Source organism: Delphinus delphis, chromosome 6 (assembly GCF_949987515.2).
Source record: "Delphinus delphis chromosome 6, mDelDel1.2, whole genome shotgun sequence".
NCBI lineage: Eukaryota > Metazoa > Chordata > Mammalia > Artiodactyla > Delphinidae > Delphinus > Delphinus delphis.
In genome coordinates, this window is record NC_082688.1 from 20,629,278 (window position 1) to 20,654,752 (window position 25,475).

The 25,475-nt window shown below is 46.8% G+C and overlaps 2 protein-coding genes across 7 annotated transcripts in view; one reads left to right on the forward strand and one right to left on the reverse strand.

Moving 5' to 3' along the window:
• The window catches only part of FKBP15 (FKBP prolyl isomerase family member 15), a 54,338-nt gene extending 43,790 nt beyond the window's left edge, over positions 1–10,548 (forward strand). For 2 of the 4 annotated variants that reach the window (XM_060014297.1, XM_060014299.1), the window contains 7 exons: positions 3,069–3,224; positions 3,975–4,127; positions 5,093–5,221; positions 5,836–5,943; positions 6,256–6,899; positions 8,312–8,408; positions 9,865–10,548. In XM_060014297.1, coding sequence (XP_059870280.1) covers positions 3,069–3,224; positions 3,975–4,127; positions 5,093–5,221; positions 5,836–5,943; positions 6,256–6,899; positions 8,312–8,408; positions 9,865–9,942 — 1,365 coding nt within the window. In that variant the 3' untranslated portion in view covers positions 9,943–10,548. Of the gene's footprint in view, positions 1–3,068; positions 3,225–3,974; positions 4,128–5,092; positions 5,222–5,835; positions 5,944–6,255; positions 6,900–8,311; positions 8,409–9,357; positions 9,634–9,864 lie in introns of those variants that run through there. The other 2 variants (XM_060014298.1, XM_060014300.1) reach the window with 2 other exon arrangements.
• A 1,639-nt stretch (positions 10,549–12,187) lies between these two features.
• SLC31A2 (solute carrier family 31 member 2) lies at positions 12,188–22,136 on the reverse strand. Of its 3 annotated transcripts, XM_060014303.1 has the most exons (5): positions 22,039–22,136; positions 20,805–21,003; positions 18,173–18,239; positions 15,074–15,263; positions 12,189–14,008 (listed from the first exon to the last, which is right to left on the reverse strand). In XM_060014303.1, exons 3-5 carry the CDS (start codon positions 18,237–18,239, stop codon positions 13,840–13,842), a joined length of 426 nt encoding a protein of 141 aa, XP_059870286.1. In that variant the 5' UTR covers positions 20,805–21,003; positions 22,039–22,136; the 3' UTR covers positions 12,189–13,839. The 3 variants fall into 3 exon arrangements, with proteins under 3 accessions (XP_059870287.1, XP_059870286.1, XP_059870285.1); XM_060014304.1 differs by lacking the exon at positions 22,039–22,136 and having other exon boundaries at positions 12,188–14,008; positions 18,173–18,254; positions 20,805–20,817; XM_060014302.1 differs by lacking the exon at positions 20,805–21,003 and having other exon boundaries at positions 22,039–22,120.
• Positions 22,137–25,475: the final 3,339 nt, after the last annotated feature.

A 25,475-nucleotide genomic window follows, 5' to 3' on the forward strand; every position in this document is an offset into this window, starting at 1 on the left:
AAGCCCCTGGGATCATATTTAATACTTAAAAAAAAAAAATTGTATTGTGGCCATTATACTAATGAGAACTTTCTCATTCTTTTTTTTTTGCAGTGTTGATTATTTTTATTTATTTATTTATTTAAATTGGGGTATAGTTGCTTTACAATGGTGTGTTAGTTTCTGCTGTACAGGAAGTGAATCAGCTGTATGTGTACATATACCCCCTCCCTCCTGGACCTCCCACTACCCACCCCCATCCCACCCATCTAGTTCCCCACAGAGCACCAAGCTGAGCTCCCCGTGCTATACAGCAGGTTCCCACTAGCTATCCACTTTACACATGGTAGTGTATATATGTCAGTCCCAATCTCCCACCCCCCCTCCTCCGCCCTGTGTCCACACGGCCGTTCTCTACATCTGCATCTCTATTCCTCCCTGAAAATAGGTTCATCTGTACCATTTTTCTAGATTCCACATATATGCGTTAATATACGGTATTTGTTTTTCTCTTTCTGACTTACATCACTCTGTATGACATTCTCTAGGTCCATCCACGTATCTGCAAATGACCCAATTTCATTCCTTTTTATGGCTGAGTAATATTCCATTGTATATATGTACCACATGTTCTTTATCCATTCATCTGTCAATGGACGTTTAGGTTGCTTCCACCTCCTGGCAATTGTAAATAGTGCCGCTGTGAACATTGGGATGCATGTGTCTTTGTTGAATTATCGTTTTCTCAGGGTATATGCCCAGTAGTGAGATTGCTGGGTCGTGTGGTAGTTCTATTTTTAGTTTTCTAAAGAACCTCCGTACTGTTTTCCATAGTGGCTGTATCAATTTACATTCCCACCAACAGTGCAAGAAGGTTCCTTTTCTGAACACCCTCTCCAACATTTATTGTTTGTAGATTTTTCGATGATGGCCATTATGACCAGTGTGAGATGATACCTCATTGTAGTTTTGATCTGCATTTCTCTAATTATTAGTGATGTTAAGCATCTTTTCATGTGCCTCTTGGCCATCTGTATGTCTTCTTTGGAGAAATGTCTGTTGAGGTCTTCTGCCCATTTTTGGATTGGCTTGTTTGTTTTTTTGATATTGAGCTGCATGAGCTGTTTGTATATTTTGGAGATTAATCCCTTGTCAATTGCTTCGTTTGCAAATATTTTCTCCCATTCTGAGTGTTGTCTTTTCATCTTGTTTATGGTTTTCTTTGCTGTGCGAAAGCTTTTAAGTTTAATCAGGTCCCATTTGTTTATTTTTATTTTAATTTCCGTTACTCTAGCAGTTGGGTCAAAAAAGATCTGTGATTTATGTCAAAGAGTGTTCTTATGTTTTCCTCTAAGAGTTGTTTTTGTTTGTTTGTTTGTTTTGTTTTGTTTTGTTTTTGCAGTACGCGGGCCTCTCACTGTTGTGGCCTCTCCCGTTGCGGAGCACAGGCTCCGGATACGCAGGCTCAGCGGCCATGGCTCACGGGCCCAGCCGCTCTGTGGCATGTGGGATCTTCCCGGACCGGGGCACGAACCCGTGTCCCCTGCATCGGCAGGTGGACTCTCAACCACTGCGCCACCAGGGAAGCCCCTCTAAGAGTTTTATAGTGTCCGGTCTTACATTTAGGTCTTTAATTTTCATTCTTTATAACTACTACATAATAGTCTACTGTGAGGCCGTACCATAGTTTATTTAACTATTCACCTGTTGATGGATATTTATGTTTCTCTTTTTTCACTATTTCAAGCACTGCTGTTGTGGACATCTTTGTACTATATAACTATTTTTGCAAATTCTTTTGAGCATTTCCATAAAATGGATCACTCAAATTAGAATTGCTGCATTAGGAGGGAGACGCAAGAGGGAAGAGATATGGGAACATATGTATATGTATAACTGATTCACTTTGTTATAAAGCAGAAACTAACACACCATTGTAAAGCAATTATACTCCAATAAAGATGTTAAAAAAAAAGAACTGCTGCATCATAGAAGAGTGCTTAACATCTAAATTTTTGAAATAAATATTGCCAGATTATGCTTGAAGAGTTTGTTAGCTTACATTTCCAGCACTGTGTGAACAAGCCCATTTCTCCATAGTTTTTCCAACTCTGCACGTATCAATTTTTCTAATCTTTATAGTCTGATCGGTGAAATATACTATCTTGTCTTAATATGTTTTTGTTAGTATTAAAGCTTTTATATATTTAATGCCTATTTATATTTCTTCTGTGAATTCTTCTTAATGTCCTTTGCTATTTTATCTATTGTAATATTAGTTTGATTTAGACACACTATTAAAGGTGCTAATCCTTTGTCAGTCATAGATGTTACAAATATTTTTCTAGTTTACTGTTTTTTAACTTTACTAGTATCTTTTGATGTTTTATAAATTTAATATCAGGGTAATACTAGCCCCACTGAATGGACTGGGAACAGTTCTGTCTTTTTCTGTGCTCTGAAACAGTTTAAATATGAAAACAGCAACCTCTTTCTGAGGTTTTAATAAAACTCTAGTAAAGTCCTTTTGGCCTAGTGCCTTTTTAGGGGATAAATCTTGGTCTGTATTTTCAGTTTCTTCTATGATTTTCTCAGGTTTTTTAAAAACCAGTTCTTTCTGATCTTGGGGGCTGTTTCAGTTTTTCACTGTTCTAGATACTCCTGCAGTGACCGTCCTTGTAGCACATTATCTTTGTGAACATGATCTACTGCTTCCTTAAATTATAATTTGTGTAAATTCTGGGTGTGTGTGCGTATTTTGAAGGTCCTGTCACAGGATTCTGATTTTCCTACCAGTAGATTGTGAAAGTACCTACTTCCCTCTGCCCTCACCACTGTTAAGATATTCCCCATCTCTTCATAGAATGGTAGATAAAGCTCTTCTTGTTTTCCTTCTTCTTGTCACAATTTTTTTCTGCCAGTAGCCAAGAATGTTAAATAAATAGGGGAAATTAAATTGCAAAAATGAATTGTTTCCAGAAACGAAGTAAGGACCCAGTGATGTTAATAACTACCACCACCAACCATCACCATCTCCATTTATCCTCTATCAGACAACTAGAGCTGATGATGGTTCTCTTGTTCCTAAGAACCTCTCAGAAAGGAAAAAGAAGTCAGCTCAAGAGCGCTGTCAGGCTGAGGAGGAGATAGATGAAATTCGTAAATCACACCAGGAGGAATTGGACAAACTTCGACAGCTCTTGAAAAAGGCTCGGGTGTCCACGGACCAAGCAGCTGCAGAGCAGGTAATGGGAAGCTGAAGCACTTTGGAAATAAAAGGAAGGCATGAAGGACTCAGAAAAGTTTCTAGTTTCTTCTTTATCCTTTAGGGTGAGATTTCTCATAGTTGATGGGCTAACTTTGGACAAAGGTGGAAGAAGAGCCAGGAATCGAATGGAGAATCTTCTTCCTTTTTTAAAGCTTAGTGAGAATTTTACTATAAGTAAAATATGAAGGAAAAAATTCTTTATAAAAACATTCCAGACATAAGGCCAAAGTCCTCACCCACCAGACACCATCCTTCAGGCACATTATCGTCCTTGAAAAGAAGGGACTTATTTAGGTAATTAGGCAGGGAAACCAGGGATGGTGGCAGTACACAGCTGGATCTCTAGTCCGTTTGACAGCAGCCTTTCTTTTGGTAAGTTCCTAAATTCATGTTTGCATGTTCTTTAATTAGAGTGAATTGGTGCCCTCACTTTGATCACCTATGGGAATTTGGACAAAAATAAGTTTCTTCTGAACCCATAAAGTTTAAGGGCCTGGATCCTGAAAAGTATGATCATACTAGGGCCCTGCCTTCCTGGGACGTGTCTAGACAGTCACACCTTTACCTGGTTGGAGTACCTTTTAGAGTCCTAGCAACCAAGGTCTTCCAAACCGTTGTTTCCTTGCTAAATCTGGGCTCTTAGCTTACTCTTTTTGCCTTATTGAAGATGGGCTTCCTTAGATGCGACTGGACCCCCCAGCATACGGGTATTACTTTCTCTTGGCAGCTGTCTCTAGTACAGGCTGAGCTGCAGACCCAGTGGGAAGCCAAGTGTGAACATCTGTTGACCTCTGCCAAGAACGAACACCTGCAGCAGTACCAGGAGGCGTGTGCACAGAGAGATGCCAGGCAGCAGGAGCTGCTCCATCTTGAGGAGAAGGTGGGTGTTTTCCCTGGACTTAGACAGCCTGGTTAATTTGAGGCAAACAGGTTGTTCAAGTCTTGCAGATCCTTTTGTACCTGAAAGATGTTAATAGCTTGAAAACAGAATCATACTTGCTTAGCTCTCCAGTTTATCAGTAATCTTTCACATACTCATTTGGGATGACAGGTCAGTGACCTAGAAACAGCAGCACTCATGATCTGGACCATGTTTTCCATTATAATCTGATCCTTCATTTATTAAGCAAATATTTATTGAGTGCCAGTTGGGTTCCAGACACTGTGTTAGGGAAAGGAACTCTCCTCAAGAATCTTACAATCAAGGAAGGGAGACCGAGGAACAGAGATAAGGATTAAATGCTGTGAGACCCAGAAGAGGAAGTGCCTAGGGGAGCACGGCCAAGAAGGACAAGGAGCTTCGGTGAGGTGGGGAAGGCTGGGGGCGGCGGCAGAGGCTCTGGGCAGAGGCTCTGAGGTGGGCTGGAGCACAGGTGTGGTGGAATCATCTGGCATAAAAATGAGAGAGAGAGAGGGATGGCTTAGCGCCAAAGTCCTCATATCTGGAGGTCAGTTTCTTAAAGTACCCAGTTGAAAAGAGGAAGGCAATCTTGTAGGTGAATAGGTTGCTTCTAACGTCCACTGTTCATATGTCTGTGTGACTAGGGTTATCAAACCCTGCCCCACCCCCGCCCCGCCTTTTTATTTTATTCTTGACCTGATGAGGAACAAGGCAAGTGACCTTGTTGGTAAAGAGGAGATGAAGTTGTGAGTTGAGATTGAGTGATGAGGAAATGGAGTGCCCTGAGTCAGCAGGCCTGGGTGGGGGCGGAGGGTGTGGATGTCAGCAGACCGAACGAAGTGAGATTGACACTTGAAGCTTAGGATGGTTCTCCTCCTCCTGGGTTTCCTGACCTTCACCTGGAAGTCCAGGTTCCAAGGCCACAGCCACAGTCTGTTTTGCAGTGTTTAGCCCTCCAGGCCCAAGTCACAGCCCTGACAGAGCAAAATGCACAGCACATCAAGGACCTGGAGAGCAAGTCCCAGATGTCTGGGGTTGAAGCTGCTGCTGCTGCTGCTGACCCCTCAGAGAAGGTGAGCTGCCGATTTCGGAGAAGTGAGCCATGTCATGTCAGGGGATTGAATGTACACATCAGGCGCTCGGAAAGAACTTCTGTTAGTTTGTTGTGTTGTTAGCTTTTTTCCTAACTTTATCGATCTCCCACTTATCTGACTTAAGTCACAGTTAACCCATTGAATCTATCTCTTTGGTGGCAACCCCCAAAGGGCCTTATCCTGAGGCTTTGACAGATAAGGGAAATGTTTCTAAATCACAGGGGAGGAGTGGGAAGTGTGCCCAGCATCTTCTAGCCACTAATCCTCATAGCCCATGACAGCTCTAGTGGTGGCCACGGTGGGAGGAAAGCATCAGTGAGTGGTCTTTGAGCAGTCTTGGGCACACAGGCCACAGCTTACCCATCCTTCATAGCCCTCCTCTCAAGTGCTGCTCATTATTGAACATTGTCCCCTCCACAGTGACAGCCTTAGGTGTCTCAGTCATTGACCAGCTGTGTCCCACTGTAGAGTTCTAAGAGGGCTTCATTTTAGCCTTCCAAACCTCTCTCTGGAAGTTACATGCATCCCTTAGTCGCTTGATTTTGGCAGTGTACATTTTGGTACTGTTTTTCTCTCCTCATGTCGTCACTCAGGTCAAGAAGATCATGAACCAGGTGTTTCAGTCCTTGCGGGGAGAGTTTGAGCTGGAGGAGTCTTACAATGGCAGGACCATTCTGGGGACCATCATGAACACTATCAAGGTACAGCTGGCTCTCGATTGTTTCATCGAGATGGGTGTCTTGTTGCTCAAGTACCGTCTAAGGGATCCTGCATAAAAAAATGATTCAAGGCTGTTCATCAGTAACTAGGATGCCTGGAATGACTTACCTGCACAGATATGGACAGCCTCCTTTGAGAGGAGGAAACAAAGTCATTTGAACTGAAAAAAACTAACTGAAAAACAAAGTCACTTGAACTACATGACCAGTTGTGTTAATAGGAGAGCTAGGAGTGCCTAGGAGTGCCTCTGTTTCCAGTCAGTGATCCTCTCCTCTTTCTTGGCTTTTGAACAGATGGTGACTCTTCGGCTGTTAAACCAACATGAGCGAGAGAAGGGAGAGAGCAGCAATGAAGAAGAGGAAGAGGAAGAAGAAGAGGAGCGACCTCAGAGTGCTTCCGGACAGTCTCAGGCACCCTTGAACAGGGAGAGGCGGGAGCCCCCCATGGTGCCGTCAGAGCAGGTGGTCCAGGAAGCTGCCCCGCTGCCTCCTCAGGCCCTCCCCACTCCCCAGGCTGATGCACAGAGAAGGGAAGGGGAGCCCTCGGAAGCAGAGGCGCACTCAGAGATAAAAGAACCGGCTTGCCTCCCCTCCCGAAGAGCTCTGGGGCCCCCAACTTCAATTCCCCCTGCACCTCCAGGCCCTGTGACTGTGGACTCTGCGGGTGAGGAGGCGCTGGCAGCCAGCCCATTGGGAGATGCCTGTGTCGGGGAGCAAGAAAGCTCCACGAGACTGCCCCTGACTTCAGACCCCGAGAAGGTGGACCCGCTGGCTGTGGGGCCTGAAAGTCCAGGAGGAGAGCCTCAGGCTCCAGAGCTCCAGAAAGACGAGGATGGCACTAGCTCCGCTGCTCCCTCCCAGGAGCCGCACGGCACAGAGGCAGCGTCTGCGGCCGTAGGAGCAGTGCCTGGATCCGAACACCGTTCTCAGCATCCCAGGTGTGTCCCCTGGGCAGAGTTTCAGGAACAAGGCGGCTGCGTATGGAGGTTGTCTCTGGTTTTTCCAGGGCTGGTGACTCATCCTCAGAGCCTGGCTGGCCGATTTGCTTACTCATTCATTCATTCATTCATGCATGCATGCATGCGTGCATGTATTCGTAATAGGCTCTGTGGCAGGCACTGTGGTAGTGTGGGTGGCAAGGCAGAGTTCCTGAGCTGAGGAGCTTACAGTCTGGTGGAAAGACAGACAGACTCTTACACAGTTGAGCTCGAACAGCGCAGGGGTTAAGGGTGCTGACCCTCTGTGTGTAACTTTACAGTTGGCTCATCCCCAGATTCAGCCAGCTGTGGGTCGAGTAGTACTTTAGTACATATTCATTGAAAAAAGTCTACATATAAGTGGGCCTGTGCAGTTCAAACCTGTATTCTTCAAGGGTCAACTGTATGTTATAAATGCATGACAAATGCTTCATAAAAAGAAACAAACAGGGTGTCTAATAGAGAATAAAGGGAGAGTTATTCTGCATTAGACAGAGTGGTAAGAGGGGCTTATTCTACTTTAGATAGAGTGATTAGAAGGAATTATTCTACTTTAGGTAGAGTGATTAGGGAAGGATTCTGAGAAGGTAACATTTAAGCTGAGACCTGAAGGATGGATAGAAGCCTTCCCTGCCAAGAGTGGGAAGAAGCATTTGCAGAAAGCAAGAACAGCACGTGCAAGGCCCTGCGGTAGGAGGGACATGACACAATCAAGGAAGAAGGCACAGTGAGTGGGAGGAGAGTGGTGTTATGCTGAGGTTGGAAAACTCAATAGGAGCCAAGTCATGTGAGATTTTGTTGTCACTGTTGGAAGTTTGGACTTCAAGTGCAGTGAAAAGCTATTAAAGGGGTTTAAGCAGAAGGGTGCCATGGTCCGATTTACCGGCTTTAAAAGATCGCTCTGGAGACTTCCTTGGTGGTGCAGTGGTTAAGAATCCACCTGCCAGTGCAGGGGACAGTTTCGAGCCCTGGTCCAGGAAGATCCCACATGCCACGGAGCAACTAAGCCCGAGAGCCACAACCACTGAGCCCGCATGCCACAACTACTGAAGCCCACACGCCTAAAGCCTGTGCTCTGCAGCAAGAGAAGCCACCCCAATGAGAAGCCTGCGTGCAGCAGCGAAAACCCACTGCAGCCAAAAATAAATAATAAATATAAATAAATAAATCTATTTTAAAAATTATAAAAAAAAAATCGCTCTGTAGGTTATGGAGGGAGTCAAGAGTGCTGGGAGGCCAGTGTGGAGAGGGAGGAATTCCTGGGTGATTACCCCAGGATTCTGTTGGATTCTTAACCCAGAGCCTGTGGGCATTGTGGCCTGGAGCAGAAACAACATTTTCCTATGACTTGGTTTTCCTGATTTTTCTTTCAGTCTCTCTGAGGATGAAGAGGATGAACTGTTTAAAGGGACAACTCTGAAAGTTCCCAGGCCCAAAGCACAGGCTGAGGAGGAGGATGAAGACGAGGTGGTAAGGAAGTCCCAGGCGCTGCCAAGTCCTCACACTGCTCCCTGGGGGCCCTTCCCTGCTGGCTGTGAGAAGAGGAGTGGAGTCTGTTGGTGGCCCTCTCCCTGGGCTCTGTGCTCAGGGCCCTGTGGGAGCAGGCTTGGGGTTGGGAGGGGGCAGCTCTGTAAGCATGGTGGGGGTGGTCAGATACCACTTTATTCTTGACAAAGGACCACAGTCTCCATTCATGCAGCAGTGGTTTCTACTTTAAGTAAAGAAAGTCGGGCTGCTTCGTCCTGTACTAGAGTGCTGAAGCCTCAGGCTTCCTCAGCTCTGCTAAGGGATTATATTTTAGAATTGGAAAGGACTTTGATGATCTTCTTGTCTGGCATCCTCATTCACAAACAGACTGAGGCTCAGAAGGATGATTTACCTAAAGCCAAGAGTGAGTTAATGCAGAGCCAGGACTACAACCCCAGGCTCCTAGTAAGACCACCTGTTTCTAAGCATTTTCTGCTTCATCAGCCTGCTTTCCAATCAGCTGCCTTGTTTTGTCACAACATCCCTGGGCAGAAAATGGGTTAAGCCCTGATAGCGTAGCCTCACTTCTCGGGAACTACTCTGGCCCATGATCAGTCTTCACGGGACCATCCAAAGGGAAGGCCACCAGAGCAGAAGGTACCTTAGTAGAGGACACTCAGTGTGCCTTCTCCAGCATCAATCCCCGCTGCCCCCATGGGACCTGTTCCCTGCCAATCCGGAAGAAGAAGGCCAGGGGCTCAAGTCATGAGAAGAGAGGAGAGTTTCCTCGGAGGCCCCTTAATCCCCCTTATCCTCCTACCTGATTGGAGGGTGTGAGGGAGGGAGGGAGACTAGGGCTAGGAGGCTGTGGCCCTGGGTTCCTGGGGTTTCTTCATCTTGGGATTCTCCACTTGGTCATGTGGCCAAGCCTCTGAACTCGACTCTCTCTCAGATGGTGGGGCCGCGTCCAGAGCCAGACAGACCGCCTCAGGCCACAGCGTCATTTTTTCAAATGTGATTGTATTCTTCCCTGCTTCCCTTCATCCTCCTGCATCCTCTTCCCTGAGGGCTGTCTGCTTCTCTGTTCCTTCATCCTACTCCCACTTTGCCCTTTGACCCTTCCTTTCTGACACGAAATGTGTAAGTTACCACATGAGAGGAAACCTGTCCAATCAGTACACGTTTCTTAAATAAATGACAAAATTAGCCAAACAAAGTTGGTCTTCTTGTTTCTGTGTTGAAAGATTGCCTCCCTTCTCTGACTGCTTGTCTCAGCTTTTCTGGAAGCCTAGGGTTTGCTGGCCTCAGGGTTGGTCCTTTCAGTAAAACCCTAACCAGCAACCTCCCTTCCAACCTGGAGCCGGGAACAGATGCTGGTCACTTTACCTTGCCCAGGCGGGAAGTCCATCTGGTGGTGCAGGGACAAGTGAGGACTGACTGCTCTTTCCTGTTTTGTCAGAGCATGAAGGGACGCCCGCCCCCAACACCCCTTTTTGGAGATGATGATGATGACGAGGACATTGACTGGCTGGGATGAAGACCCAGGAAACTGGTGCAAAGGTTTCTCTACCAACCTTTCCCTAAGCATGATTTTGCACATCCAGCCCTGGGTCTAGACGAGCCACAGGGTGAGGTGAAGGTGAGCATCCTGAGGACAGTAGTTCAGATATCTGAGTTAGCCGATTTCTGAGCTCCCGCCTGGCCAGGTGAAGCAGAGTGTGAACCTGTCTTCAGAACGCTGGGGTTGTCAGCAGCCCGCCATGGTCCTGCCTCAGAGTCCCCCATGGAAGAAGGGCTGGGGGGCTCCCCTTCAGCCAGTCCCTACAAGAGTCCTGCCCACTCCCAAGCTTTTTATTCTCTGAACTCTCAGACTGATCTGCCTCTCAGTACTCAACTGTGTCCCAGCAACAAGACCGTCACCTGGGGTTAGGTCTCCCTGGTAGAAGCGAGGGTGGAGTATACCATCTAAACCCGGTTCAGTTAACAGCCTTGCCTGCAGTCCTGGGACATATATCTTTTCTCTGCCTTAAAGCTGATATAAGAGGGTCAATGAATATTTGAAATTAACAAAACTAAAATAAATGTTTGCAATGAAACTTGACTCAGGGTGAAATCGAATTTGGTTCTGAGGGCAGTCTGTGCTCTCTGGGAATCTAAGGGTAGGAGCTGTAACAGATCTGGGTTGGTTAACATGCATGAAAGCATTGTGACATGTTCCCTTTGGTACTTAACCCTGGAACTTTTAGGCTTTCAAAGAAGGTCACCACTCTGCTATCCCAGCTCATCCCAGCTACTTTAAGGCTCAGGGCAGCAGGGTTGTCTGAGGACCAGTCCTGTCATCCACTGGCTCCTGCAGGTGTAGTCCTACACCCTAGGAAGCCATGCAGAGAAGGTGGGAGGGTCCCTGTGTTCTCTTGTCATCCATGATGGCACCTGAAAGATTGAGTCTTCACTTTGAGAGCACCTTCCATTCCCTCTGAGTTTAGGCCCAGGACTAATGTAGGGAATACTGAGAAAATATCTGTGGTCATTTTACTTATTCCAGGATTTTCTAAAGACCATGCAGCAGGTCTTCAAAAAGTAGAATAATTTTTGTTTGTTTTTGTTTTTTTTGCAGTACGCGGGCCTCTCACCGCTGTGGCCTCTCCCATTGCGGAGCACAGGCTCTGGATGCACAGGCTCAGCGGCCATGGCTTACGGGCCCAGCCGCTCTGCGGCATGTGGGATCTTCCCGGACCGGGGCACGAACCCGTGTCCCCTGCATCGGCAGGCAGACTCTCAACCACTGCACCACAGGGAAGCCCAAAAAGTAGAATAATTTTAATAAAAATGTTCCCTGATTTAAAATGTTTATAAGATAGGAACCTGAATTCCACTCCATCTGACCTGACATCGTCCTTTTTGATGACAGCTTTGAGTGTGTCTCCCATTTGTGGGCCTGGGAGGCAGTAAAACCTACCATTTACTAAACTTTGTTGTTCAACAAATAGGCACTGTTGTGGAGTACTTTACCCAGACTGTCTCACCCCCAGCAACCCTTGCAGGAGACACTGTTGTCCTTGTTTTATAGAGAGACTGAGGCTTAGAGAGGTAAAGTAACCTGTCCAAAGTTACATAGCTAGTAAGCAGCAGGACAAGAATTCAAATCCTGATCATTGGATTCCGGAGCCAGGGCTCTTGGCCACCCCAGCAGCATTCATCTTGGGTTGAGGGAGGAGGGCAGTGATGTTTGTCAGAAATACACGCTCAGCCTCAACCCTCATCTGAGTTGATGAACAGACTCCAGCCCAGGCTGCCTGGCTCTGCATCCTAGCTCTGCCACTTATTAGCTGGGTGACTTTATTTAACTTCTGTGTGCCTAAGCTTCCTCATCTGTAAGACAAGGACAGAAATAGTTTCTACCTTATTGTGGGGATTAAATGAGTTAATATTGTAAAGTGCTTAGAACACTGCCTGGCACATAATACGCACTATATAGGTGTTTGTTAAATTAAAAAAAAAACCAAGTAGAGAAAATACCACCTTTTGTGATTTGGCTCTGAAGAACGTTGACTGTGCCTACTTAACTTGGCCATATAGTCCATTTCTCTAGAGCATAGATTTTTTTAAAAAGCCCTTCATGCTGTGAAAGCCTCAGATGTATTACCACATTTAAAGAGACTATCAGGGGCTTCCCTGGTGGCGCAGTTGTTAAGACTCCGCCTGCCAACGCAGGGAACGTGGGTTTGAGCCCTGGTCCAGGAAGATCCCACATGCCGCGGAGCAACTAAGTACGTGTGCAACTACTGAAGCCCGCATGCCTAGAGCCTGTGCTCTGCAACAAGAGAAGCCGCCGCAACTAGAGAAAGCCAGCACACAGCAACAAAGACCCAACGCAGCCAAAAATAAATAAATAAATTTATTTAAAAAAAAAAACTCAAACTGAAGAGGTTGCTGGTCACCCACCTATGGAGAGTCTTATCTCAGCAGTGCCCAAGGGCAGGGGTGGAGCCTTAGCTGGTCAGGACACATATGTGGATGCCAGAGCCTCCATCAGCAAGACAAGAAATCTTATACTTGTTGTGACGCTGAGCAGCTTTCTAACTCTGCTTATGTGGGGAGAATGCACTGACTGATCAATACTGAAGGCGTCACGTGCTATACTTTGTTACAGCTATTTCTTACTGTAAATTTTTAAGTGGTTTTGATATATTTTTGCTTCTGCCCTCAGGGAGAGAAGGTGCTAATAATTGTGCTGACACGGGCGTTTATAGTCCATGTGACATTTTTCTCATAGCAGGTTCACCATCAGTGTCTGTTACATGCACAAAAGAATGGTTTGTTGACTAGGCTGGCATTGGGGGTGTCTGCCCGAGGGAATGGTGTTTCAGGGCTGGGTTTCGCTGAGCACAGAGTTGTCCTCTTAGCAGACAGAGACTCAGTCTTTGGACAGCCCTACTGCCAGCACTACCAGGCAACTGGCCCCACTCAGCCCCTGCAGTTGTTATCAGGGTTACATGAGCTTGCTGTGTGAATGAGGGGAAACAGAAAAACAGTCACAGACTATTTAAAAATATATATTTATTAAAATATATTTCTTTTTAAATTCTCAAAGCTTCAGACGATCTTTCTTCTAGCCCACGAGGTACTTGAATGTAGACATTACAGTATACAGCAGTGATTTTCTCTCCCTGGGTCTTTTCTTTCCTTTTCTTGAAAGTGAAAAGGTTCACATATCTGAAGAGCCCCACCTAACTCTACTAGTGCAATGCTTTGGTTTGACTGCTTTATTGCATCTTCAGTCAGTACCCCCTGTGGCTTACTCAGTATTTTAAATGGATGAATCATGTTTCCCTACCAGATCATTATGGGTGAGCAGTAAGTAATAAATAAAGAACATTTGTATTGAATATTATTCAGTGCAGTTCTTGGTTTTGCATAGAAGGAGGATCAGGATAAGAGGGGGGAATTAAGGCCATGAAGAGCCCCCTGACACCTAAAGCCATTAAAGTATCATCTTCCTGCAGGCAGTGCTGTCTGATGGGAGGAGCTCACTCTATTTGGAGGATAGGTCAAAGCCTTGCTGACAGTCCTGCTTTTCTGCCTTTAGTCTGCTGTCACTCTCCCCCCAAGAAAGGGAAACAGGTCCTGCAGATGCTGCCATCATCATGAAACCTGCCCCCCGGGTTCTGGTCTCTCCGTCCACCCTCTGGTCACAGCACCCTTCTTAAGGCACAGAGACACTATGCTTGGGCCCTCTGCAGCCTGGCTGAGGAGCTACAGTGGCCTCAACTCCAGGGAGCAAGTGCTGGCTTCAGCTGAAAGTTTCCAGGAGCTGGGGATGCCGTGAGAACAGCCAACAGAAGAAAAAGGAGATGTGGGGCTGGAAGTTCAATGTCTGGAAGGAGGGGCCCCAGCTCTCTCCAGCCCCCAGAGCCTGCACAGCTGTCACCAGCTAAGTCATGCTGAGAAGTGGATAGGCTAGGTAGTAGCCCACACCTGAGCCCAGGACCACGCCGAAGAAAATCCAGGTGTTGTAGGACATAACAGCCAGCATCATGAAGTAGCCGATGACCACCTGAGCGACATGAAGTAGCGACTGGCCGAAGTGACACAAGAACCACCTGGATAAAAAGGAGAGCCAAGTTAATGTTGGTAATGAGCTGGAAGCTAGGAGTTGGTGTCAGGGAGTAGAAAGAGCAACTGAGTTACAGGACTAGCTTATTTATAATTTGTATGCTCAACCCAGGAGAGATTTCTTTTTAAAGAGACATATCAGAAAACAGTGATTGAGAGGGGAAGAGGGATCTGTGCAAGGAGTTTAGGATAATCACTTCTCCACCACATTTAGCTCTGAGCTTCCTGGTATCCAGGGCAAAAAGGAAAAATGAGATATGTAATCTGTCACATCTGACAAGGGATAATACAAAATCATCAGTAAGGCAGATTTTTTTTCCCTGAATCTACTGTGAGAGGCAGTATTACAATGGAAAGAGCATGGACTTTGTTGACAGATTAATTCCTAGCTCTGCCACTTACTAACTGTGGCTTAGCACAAATGTCTTAACCTATTTGAACTTAAATTTCCTCATCAGTAAAACAGGTAAGAAAATACGTCCCTTGCAGCGGGGTTGTGACTATTTGAGGCACTCATGTAAGAAACAGGCAGGCCCGTTAAGCACAGCTGGAGCTGCAGAGAGGGCAGAAGGGGGATCCTAAGTGGCTGTCCTATCAGAACAGGAAGGGAAGAAAGGAGAGAGAGGCCACCCCCGCCTCCACCACCAAGCTGGATATGTTGCTGACAGCAATTCTTATTTGTGGGGGGACAGCCACAGGTCCCATCTTGGGTTTGGAAGCCTTAGTGACCTAAGGAAGCCTGCTGAGATTTGGGGGAGGGCTGGGTGGACACCCCTGTTGCTAGACTGAGGCCTGCACCAGAGTCCTGAAGATTGGAGCCTCCCACGTGGCTGTTCAGAGAGCTCCAGCCTGGGCATTAGGAGACCTGGGCTCTAGCTCACGTCACTACTTACTAACCGTAAGCACTTCAGCAAGTCCTGGTCCTTCCCTGGGCGTCAATTTCCTTTCTGGGAAGTGGGGTTAAGTGCCCTGTGGGCCCAGGCTAGCTCTCAGGGTGAATGTGAGGACTCTGCCTTCCCCCCTCCCAACCCCCGCCGTCCCGAGCCTGTTACCTGAGGCGGGTTCTGCTGACGTGGGGGGAGTCTGAGCTTGTAGAATGCTGGTCTGTCTCTTCAATGAGCTGCTGGCTGGTGGAGATGGACAGGCTTGTCAGGGCCTGGTGGAGCAGCCTGGCTTTGCCAACCTTGATGCCTTCATACAACACAGCCAGGAGCAAGATGACCAACACCGAAAGGGCCACGCCTGTCAAAGGAGGCTGGGTTACAGAGGCCCAGCCAGGCAAGCACTGCTCCTCTTCTGGCAGCTTCCCCGGGGAACTGGCACAGGAGGCAAAAGGGTACCTCCCCCAGCCACTGTGAATCCATTCCTTCTCCCTCCCTCTCTCATCTTCTTCCCCACCCTCGCTGGGCTCAGAACTTCCTGTTGCTTTCCCCCTCCAGCCCTTTCTTGATGGGGGTGGCCTACTGGAGTGTGGCTTTGAGATCACGAAGAGAAGCTGCCCGGCAAAGCTGGGGGCCGGTGCCGGGGGTGGGGGGGATCGGCGGGAGCATGGTGAGGGGCTTGGTGGAGGGAGAAGCCATCTGTGCCCCACTGCTCCAGCTGCGCCCCAGCAGGCAGCCCAAGTCTCTGTGCTGACTTCTCGTTAAGGAAGAAGCATGTATAGCAAGTTCCTGTTTACGTGTGCATATACAGAAAAGTCTGGAAGGAAGGAGATACGATGAAGGAGTCATAATTATCTCAGCAAATTAGGATACAGTTTTTTATTTTCTGTTCACCGAATTTCCCTAAGTTTCTACTGTGTACTACTTTTGTAATAGTGGGAAGAAACCAGCTATTTTACAGAAAACATTAAGTGCTTACTAGAACTGCTGTGCAAAATTAACTGCTAATTGCTACTTCTCTTTTACAAGTGGAGGGATACTAAGTGGTCCAGCTATAGTATTCTGGGGGGCCTCCAGGAGGAAATCATCTGCAAAAGATGCAGGTTTTTGAAATATAAAATTACAGGTAATTGCATGCACATGGTACAAATTCAAACAGTACAAAAGGGTATACAGTGAAAAGTAAGTATTCTTCCCAGCCTAGTCTCCCAAAACTCCAATGCCCCTGTCTAAAGCAGCCTCTGTGTATATAGCTTTCCAGGGATACTCAATGTATATATAAACCTCTGTCTAAATGACAGCACCCTATCTGTGCATACTCTGCAGCATCTGACATTGTCATCCAACTGTACATCGTGCATGAGTTCCCCTTAGTTCACACAGATCTACCTTATTCTCTGGCTTCGTAACATCTGTGATAGATTAGATTCTCCAAAGATGGCTACCTCACTGTATCTCACCCCACATGTTCATCTTACAATGTCAACACTCCCGCCATCAAGTGCTGTGGTCCACGTTCCCTCCCCTTTAGCCTGAGAAGACCTCTGTGACTGCCTCAAGCAGTAAAGGTGGAAGTGATGTTCTCTGATTTCCAAGGCTAGGTCTTAAAAACTAGGCATGAGTTTTTGTGGGGTTTTTTTGTTTTTTTTACCTTGTTCTCTTTCTTTTCTTCCCCCCACCCCACCTTTTTCTCTTGGGACACTCATTCACTCTTGGAACCTAGCCGCCCTGCCACAAGGACCTCAGCTAACAACACCTGCTGAGAGTCCCAGCTTACAACCAGCACCAATCAGTAGACATGAGAGTAAGTCTTCAAGATGACTCCAGTTCCAGCCACTGTCTGATTATACCTGCATGAGAGACTTTGAGTGAGGCCTGCTTAGCTGAGCCCAGTCAACTCATAACCTTGAGAAAGAATAAAATGACTGCTGTTGTTTTTAAGCCACTAGGTCTACCCCACAGTAGATTACTGGAGTGGTAACAAATTGTAGGGAGGGCCATAGTTTATTTGATCAGTACCTGCAATGATGGACATTTGGGCTGCTTCCAGTCTATTTTTATTTTATTTTTTTGAAGGTACTCAACAAAATTTATTGAATGAATAAATTAAGAACTAAGAATTGACACTTCCAAAACACTGCAGTCTTTAAAATTGTTTTAAATGGACCTCAGCTGTGTAGAACTGGATTATTCATAATCTTTGCCTTTGCCACTATCATCACTGATGTAAGAACAGTCCTCTTGTAGTCACTTGTATTTTACAATCTGCCTAGCAAGCTATAGTTAACAAAATCACATGTACTATTTCAAAATAACTTGAGAAACATGTATTATTTCTATTAACAGATGTAATAACAGACTTCAATGCACTAAGTAACTGAATAAAGCTACTCAGCTAGGAAATAACATATGCTACTCTGTTTGTAATGCCTGTGTTCCTTCTACTAATGTTACAATGCCTTTCATAGTCCATTCCCAGGTTTTAGAGATCCTGGTAGGTGGCTGATGTGTATTGAATATTGTGATCAATGCAATTTCCATCCATAGGTTGCCAGCAGAGATTATAAAACCAGAAAGTAAAAATGGCGACACGTGGAAGAACACAAATATGAATCAGGTCTAAAGGTATATAGGAGGAGAAAGTAGAAAGAGCTAGAAAGAGCTAGAAGGATTGGAGAGAATGGGCAAATGGGAGATGTGGGCTCCTAACAGAGATAACTGGATCATGGGAGTGAAAGCTCTCATCTCACCAGCCTATTTTTTAAATGCAAGTACTTAAGTGGAAATAAAACTCCATCATGAATTAGTGCCCGACTCTGCCTTTGCAAGTTAAAGGAATACTCTTCTCATCTGAGGTCAACGGCTGCAGCAGCTACTCTGGGCTTCTGATCTGATGCTGGACAGTGAACCCTGTATAAGGGAGGTGCTAAGAGGTAACAAGAGGCTTTGATCTAGTTCTGGCTCTGATGCTTACTTACTCTGTGTGACCCTGGACGAGTCTTTTCCCCTCTCTGGGCTTCAGTCCCCTCCCCTGTAATAGAGGGGAAAGCTGCACCTCCTAGCCTCTCTCTGGGCCTTTGTGAGCATCAGTGAGATAACAGAGCCCTTTGCAATCTGAAGGGCAGTGGTTCCAAATGGAATTATAAATGCAAAGTTCCCACTCAATGTTTATGCAAGAGGAGTCAGGATCGCTAAACTGTCCACCGAGAATAACAATAACGAGAACCCAGGTTCCCACTGCCTGGAGGTACAAGGCTTCCCAATTCTTACCTGCAGGACTGTGGACACTCCAGAAATCAAAGAGAAGCACTACCTCATCTGAGAAGATGAAATGCATCTGAAAGAGAAGGGACTGCATCACAGGGGGCTTAGGGCAGTGGAAACTGTGTTCCCTAATGCTCTCCAGCAACCTCTTGTAAAGGCCCAGGAAAATGAGGTCACTGGACTTAAGTGCTGGAAGGGCCATTAGGGGTCATCAGGGCCAAATGAGGCCAGATAAGGCAGGGACTTGCCTAGGGTCCCACAGTGGGTCAGCAATACAGCTATAGTTGAGCTGGCCCTGTTCCAGGTAGAAGTAAGGTGTTGGTGGGGAGTTGCCCATCCTCACTGGGCCAATTGGGTCACAGTGCTCTCAGGTCATGCTGAGATGACTCCCCTGTGCCCTCCAAAGCCAATGGGAGAAGCACTAGACTGAGGAATGACTACCTCTTCTTACCCCCTGGGCCCCAGCTGTTCTGCTCCAGCAATGTTTATCATGAAAGGGCCCAGGGACAGCTGTCTTCAGTCTGTACCGCCCACCTGTTGGCTTGAAATTCACTAAACATTTGCTGAGCCTAATTGTGTGCCCAACATTATGGACAAAGGTTAATGTCTCTGCCCTTGATGAACGCACAGTCTTATAGAAAGAATGAAGGTAGAAGCAATGCGTGCACAGCATCTGTCTGAAGGCTCTTCTTGAAAAGCAGCTGGTCCACCCTGTGTTCAGGGTGGCATCAAGGGCTTTTCATATATTATCTCATTTCACCAGTCTTCTGTGTGACAGGGCCAATTAGATCCAGCTTACAGGAAGGAAAACGGGGAACCAGGCTCTGAAAAGTTAAGTAATTTGCTGAAGGTCACAAAGCGAACAAGTTGGCAGAACTGGGATTCAAACTCGAGCCTAGTTAGATGCAAAGCCCTATCCATCTATGCTGCCTCTCAATGACCAAGAAAGGAGAACAAGATGGGAACTGAATGGTGATTCTAAATGCCCGTACCAGGCTTAATGACTATGTTTGGCAAGGTTAAAGCCAGAGAGATCAATCAGTTCACCCTCTCAAGGAACAGAAGTTTCCCTCTTGTCACAACGTAAGACCTCAGCCAGCAGAAGCAGCTCTAGAAACACTGTCAGTGGTCACCCAGCTGAGGAGATCCTGGCTGAGCTGGGGTCAGCTGGTGGAAGCCTTTGCCTTCAAAGACAATGGCCAAATATTAGAATCCTCAAACGCCAGAGCTAGAAGTGTCCTCAGAAAGTTGTTTTTTTTTAATTGAGATATAATTGACAAATAACATTAGTTTCAGGTGTACAACATGATTCGATATATGTATATATTGCAAAATGATCACCACAAGAAGTCTAGTTAACATCCATCAAGACAGTTACAATTTTTCTTTCTTGTGATGAAAACTTTGAAGATCTACTCTCAGCAACTTTCAAATACACAGTATTATTAACTAGTCACCATGGTGTTACATTACATCTCCAGGACTTAATTATTTTCTCAGAGAATTTTTAGTCCCCTGGTTTTCACTTTTTTTCCACGGGACACCAGCAAATAAAATCTTCCTTGTAACTCCAGTATATAAAACGCAGGGCTCTGGGTGAAGAGGGGAGAGACATGGGAGCTCTGCTGAAATTCAGTGTGGAAAACATTGATCTAGTCCAATTCTAGTCCCTTTCTAACCCCTTCTCCTTTGCAGATGGGGAAAAGGAGTCCCAATAGGGGAATGGATTTGTCCGAGACCTCATAAGACGAAAATGGAAACCTAGGCAGTCTTTTAAAAATCCTGTTGAATAATTTTAAAATAAAAGTAGCTTTTTATCTCCCTAGTATGAAAGTGATACTGGCTCAATGTAGAAAGCTGAAACAATACCAAAAAGAAAGTAAAACTCATTTTGAGTCCCACTACCCAGGGACATGCCGTGTTAAGATTTCAAAGAGAATATCAGTTGAGGTGGCAAAATGTTCACAGAAGATTAATACGCAGAAACAAACGGGTACGAATAATCCTGTGAAATTCCATTTATACTGGAGGTGCGCTCATGCAATTTCAGAAGCCTCTGGCACCATCTCTGCAGGTGGGGTGGAGGGAGGTGCTTCTACCCCTTCTCTGAGTTCATGTGATAAAGCAGTTGGCATGACTGGAATGTCCCCTGTGGCTAATTAATCAGAGAGGTTCCATAACTGGGTTCCTTCTGTCATCCTTGGGCCTGAGCCAGCTATCTCTGGGGCCCCAAACAGTTTTTGCAATAGACCTGAACACCCACCAAACAGTACAATTAATTCAATCAATAAGCATTGCTGTGCTGGGGATGCAGGTGCTGGAGATAGAGAGATAAATGAGGCAAGTCCTTGGCCCCCAAGGAGCTAGCATCTGTTACGGGAGAGGGAGTGAACAGATATTACAACGGGGTGTATGTATTCAGCAAGGGGGAGAGGCACAGGGGAGCCAGCTGGGGTACTGGGGATGAAGACCCCTGGGGGACACCTAACCCATCCAGTGAGGCAGGTGGCTAGGACATCTTCTGAAGCAGGAGGCAGCTAGGGGAAGATGGACAGTCCAGTATTTCCAAGCTGAAAGTGTCCATACAGAGTGTCCACCCCACTGGGGAGTAAGGAGCCAGGGAGGGACAAAGACTCACCTCTCTTGCCTTTTCACAGCAGACAAAGATTCAAATCAGCACACCCTGACTTGGAGCTGCAGTTTTCAGTTAAATAGTCCCATGGTCAGATATGCAAGGGGCGGGCCTCTCATCCTGTTTCACTGCTTAGGATAAATCCGGGCCTCCAGTAGCTGAGTTATCTGCTCCTTGTTCAGGGCCCCACCCTGCTAGGGAGGGGCTGTGGTGAAGAAGAGAGCAATCATGGGACTTGCTTTCTTCTTTATTTTCTCATTTGGGGTTACTTACACTTTTGCCCTCAGTTATAACCCGAAGAGTTTAGAGGAAGATTAAGGTCGCTGTCCTGCCGCTGACTGGGGATTTTTTTTTTTTTTTAATTATTTGGCCGCGCAGAGTGGCATGTGGGATCTAAGTTCCTCGGCCAGGGACGGAACCCACGTCCTCCGCATTGGAAGCGCAGAGTCTCAACCACTGGACCACCAGGGAAGTCCCTGGGTAACTTTTCACATAAGCTCTTCCCATCCGTTTCCCCTTTTAGAGGACCGGCAGGAGGTGGGTGTGTGCGTTTGACTAAATGACGTGCATTGGCTTCCTGAATCTTCAATTCTTCGACATTCTTCATGGGATGAAGAAAATTGCGTATATGATTTATTCAAAGACCAAAGAGGTTTGCAAGCTGTCATTCTCTCCAGCCCAGGTGAACTCTACCAAGAAAACTAGTTTATCTGAAACGCTATTTCTAACCCAAGTGTAGGGAAGATGGAAAGTAGCTGGCTCTGGGTTTTTTTTTCCCCAAAAGAATCAGACCACGAACTTGCCAAGACAGGGAACCGGCCCGGGGGTGTGTGCGCACCCGGCCTCAGGCTGAAATGCTCCGGGCATTCCCTCTTCGTGGGAGCCTTCCCAGAATCTCTCCCAAGTCACTGCGCCCAGAGCTGGGGACCCTCAACTCCGTCTTCACCCACCGCGCCCCGACCCTCAGCTGCCCCACAGCTGCGCGTAATGACTGCTCGTCGAGCCGGACTGACTCCCAGCAGGAGGGACAAATAAAAAGGAAACCCCAAAGATGCGGCCGGCGCTGCCTCTCGCGTGCCCCCAGCCCTGTTCCCGCGGTTGACAAGGTTGCCAACACACCCCCTCACCAGCCCTCGGCCAGGGGCGGCGGGCACCTCGGGATGCCAGAGGTCGGCTGCTCCTGGGACCCCGCCCCAGCGCCCACCCCGCGTCCGCTCCTCTCGGCGGCGCCCGGACTCACCGCCATGGTGAGCAGGCTGGGCGGCCAGGCCCCGGAGCCGCCTCTGCTCGCTCGGGTCTCCGGGCTCCAAGTCCCGCCTGCAGCCGCCGGGATCGCAGCAAAGGCCGCGCAGTCACGTGGCCGGGGCGAGGCGCGCGCGGGCGCCTGGGAGTTGTGGTCCCCACGGCGCGCCGCACTCAGCGCGTCCTCGGGCGCACCCACGTGCCGGACCCCCTGCCGAGCCCCAGGTCCCAAGCCAAGCGGGTCGCTGGGCCAGAGGCGCCAGCACAGCGGACTCCCTCCTGCCTTCCGTTTGGCCCCATTCTGTTTTGCACTTGACTTCGCAATTATCATAAAAAGATTTATTGCTTGTTATAATAAACCGTACGAAGCTTAACACATGTTGAGTTATATATTGAAGAGTCCATCCTATGGACTTAATAGAAACAAATTAGAAGTAAATTAAAGAAATTATGCCCTAGGCTTTTAATGTAGCCATTCTTCTTTTTTTTTCTTTTCCAATCTGATAAGTGAAAAGCAATACACAGTTGTAAATTTAATTTGTATTGCTTTGATTACTAGGATGGGAAACTTTTTTCTTATTGGTATTTCTACTTTTCTGTATTGTTTGTCCATTCCACCCATTCAGTTTTTTGCGGAAGTTTTATAGGGGATGAGAGACTTTTAACAGTATTTAATTTAAAATACATTTAGTATCCTAAATATATTTAGAAGAACTCTTTGCCAGTCCTTCTATGAGGAAAGTGGCTTCTTAGAGAAACCTTTCCAGAGACCTTGAACCTTACTAGCAAACCTTGAACCTGGAGTGTGACCTCAGTTCAAATCCTGAGCCAGCAAGAACTGGCTATGGGACCTCCAGCAAATGGCTTTATATTTTGAGCCTTGGTTTCCTGGTCAGTCAGTAAAATGGAAAGAATAGTAGAATCTATGTCATAGAGGTACTGTAAGGCTTAAATGAAGTCTTGTGTGTTAAATTATCAGCATAGAACCTGGCAGTGGGAGCTTGCTCAGAAAATGATAGCCATTGTCATCGTTAGCAGCAAATATTTCTGTTCTGTTGTAACTGAGTGGGACCCTATGGGGCCTTCCAGGGACAGACCCCTCCCAGCATGTCCTCTGTCTGCCTCTTCTTTGTAGAAAAGCTTTAGTCTCCTAAGCCTCCCCTGACTCAAGAATTAGTGATTGAAAGGGTGAACATGTAGTGACAAAAATAGCAGTTGGGCCAGGAGAAACAGGTAAGAATTTAAACAGTAAATCAGCCATGTGGCAGTCATAGAATCTTTTTAATTCCTCCCTGAAGTACCTAGATAACAGTATCTGATGCAAATTTCTTGAGTTGTTTTACCCCAACTAACAGAAGTTGACTACTAGATGATCGTGAGCATGGAACCCCCAGACCCACTGGAGCCTGAGGATTAATAATGTTGACCCCTGTGACACCAACCTGTTACCTCACCATCAACCAATCAGAGAATTGTGCACCAGCTGATCACACACCCTGCGATGCCCCTCCCTCACCTTGCCTTTAAAAATGCTTCCCTGAAGCCCATCGGGGATTTTGGGTCTTTTGAGCGTGAGTTGCCCTGTTCTTCTTGCTCGGCCCTGCAATAAACTTATGTCTGCTCCAAACGCCGACGTTTTGGTTTCTTTGGCCTCAGTGTGCGTCAGGCACACGAACTTGGGTTCAACAACACTAAGAGAGGAAGCCACTTCAAAGGTCAAGCCACTTGCTCAAGGTCACACAGCTTCTAAGGGCCTCAATCTGAAAGACAGTGAGGGTTGAGGGAAATCAGGGATTGGGGCAGCCTCGGGGAAAGAGTACAGGGCCAGCACTGTGAGGAGGTCTGGGAGGGAGGGCCGCTGCTGTCAGGGATGTGCTAGGTGCCATGGAGAAAGCAGTGGGGAGAAGAGGTATTCTTGAAGCATCTGGACTTGAAGGGCTTGGTGATTTGGGTGTAATTTCTCACCTCTCTGGGTCTTACCTGGGCAACAGAAATAAGAAGACTTGACCTTCACACTGGCAGGCACCCATGCACTCCCCCACTCCCCCAAACCCCATCAAAGGATTTTCAACACAGCTTTATTCATTTACTATTTTTGTTAGCTTTGTTACAATCTGATGACCTTCACACTTTGTTCTCACTTCCTCGGGTGTGTTACGATTCTAACAGTCCTGAAGTTCTGAAGTGCCCCTTTTCTTTCTGAGCCACCAGAGACTCCCCTCCTCTGCCTCCCAGGCAGGGAACAGAATCCCAGCTCATAAGATAATACCACAGATGGCCAAGCCTTGGTCCATGGCAAGAGATTCTTTCCATATTCCGTACTTGACAACCTGTAGACTCCCCTCCTCCCGAGGAGCAACAGAGTCTGCCCTTGTCTTTCCAGTGCACACCCAGAGCCCTGGGACAGAACAGAATCCTCAGCCAGAAAAGATGGTGCTGCCTCGGGTGCCACAGAGATCAGCCAGGGGCCCTTTAAATTGGGTGCTCAGCTCATGCGTGTCAGTTGGTGGAGGGGAAATCCAACTAGTCTTTTCTCCTTTTGAGACTCAGTAGAGGAACTTGAGTTCTCATGAAAAGCCTACATGCACAAAATATTACTTCTGCAGAATATCTGACCTTGATGCACAGATAAGGCTGTGTGACCCCATGGGCACCGCTCTTCCTCTCTGGAATGGATGACCTCTAACTGCCCCTTCACATGCTGATGATCTGCAGTTATAAGTGAGCTTGAGTTTGGGGTTGAACACTCTATGGCTAGGATTTTAGCATGTTTTCCATGTAGCTCCATCCAGCTAACCTCCCCTGTTCTTCCACAAACCTCTAGTATTTTATTTTACTTTGTTTTATTTTATTTTATTTATTTTTTTTGCATGGCGGCTGTGCCGTGTGGCATCCCTAGCTCCCCGACCAGGGATCGAACCCGCACCCCCTACATTGGAAGCACGGAGCCCTAACCACTGGACCACCAGGGAAGTTCCAAACCTACTATTTTATATTTATGCTCTGAGTAGCATAATGTATAATACATACATAATACATAACACAGCATTATGCATCTGGTTGTGCGGCACAGGGAGAGTATGCACATCAGAGGTTGATCAGAGTGTAGAGACAGAGTCTGTGTGTGTGTGTGTGTGTGTGTGTGTGTGTGTGTGTGTGTGTGTGTGGCATGGACTTTGTGAGGTTGGGAAAAGCAGGAGCCAGGCCACTGACAACCTGAAGGCTGTGTGTAAAGTGAGGAACTTATTCTGGGACAGAGAATCACCAAAATGTTTGTTTTTTTAGAAGATGTTGGGGGTAGGAGTTTATTAATTAATTAATTAATTTTTGGCTGTGTTGGGTCTTCGTTTCTGTGCGAGGGCTTTCTCTAGTTGCGGCAAGTGGGGGCCACTCTTCATTGTGGTGTGTGGGTCTCTCACTGTCACGGCCTCTCTT

Excerpts from the sequence above, each read along its gene's own strand:
- SLC31A2 (XM_060014302.1), bottom strand. Across the intron at positions 15,264-18,172 it reads GAGTGTCCACAGTCCTGCAG|GCGTGGCCCTTTCGGTGTTG; the intron begins GTAAGAATTGGG and ends CTCCTTTGACAG. Across the intron at positions 14,009-15,073 it reads GTCAGCAGAACCCGCCTCAG|GTGGTTCTTGTGTCACTTCG; the intron begins GTAACAGGCTCG and ends CTTTTTATCCAG.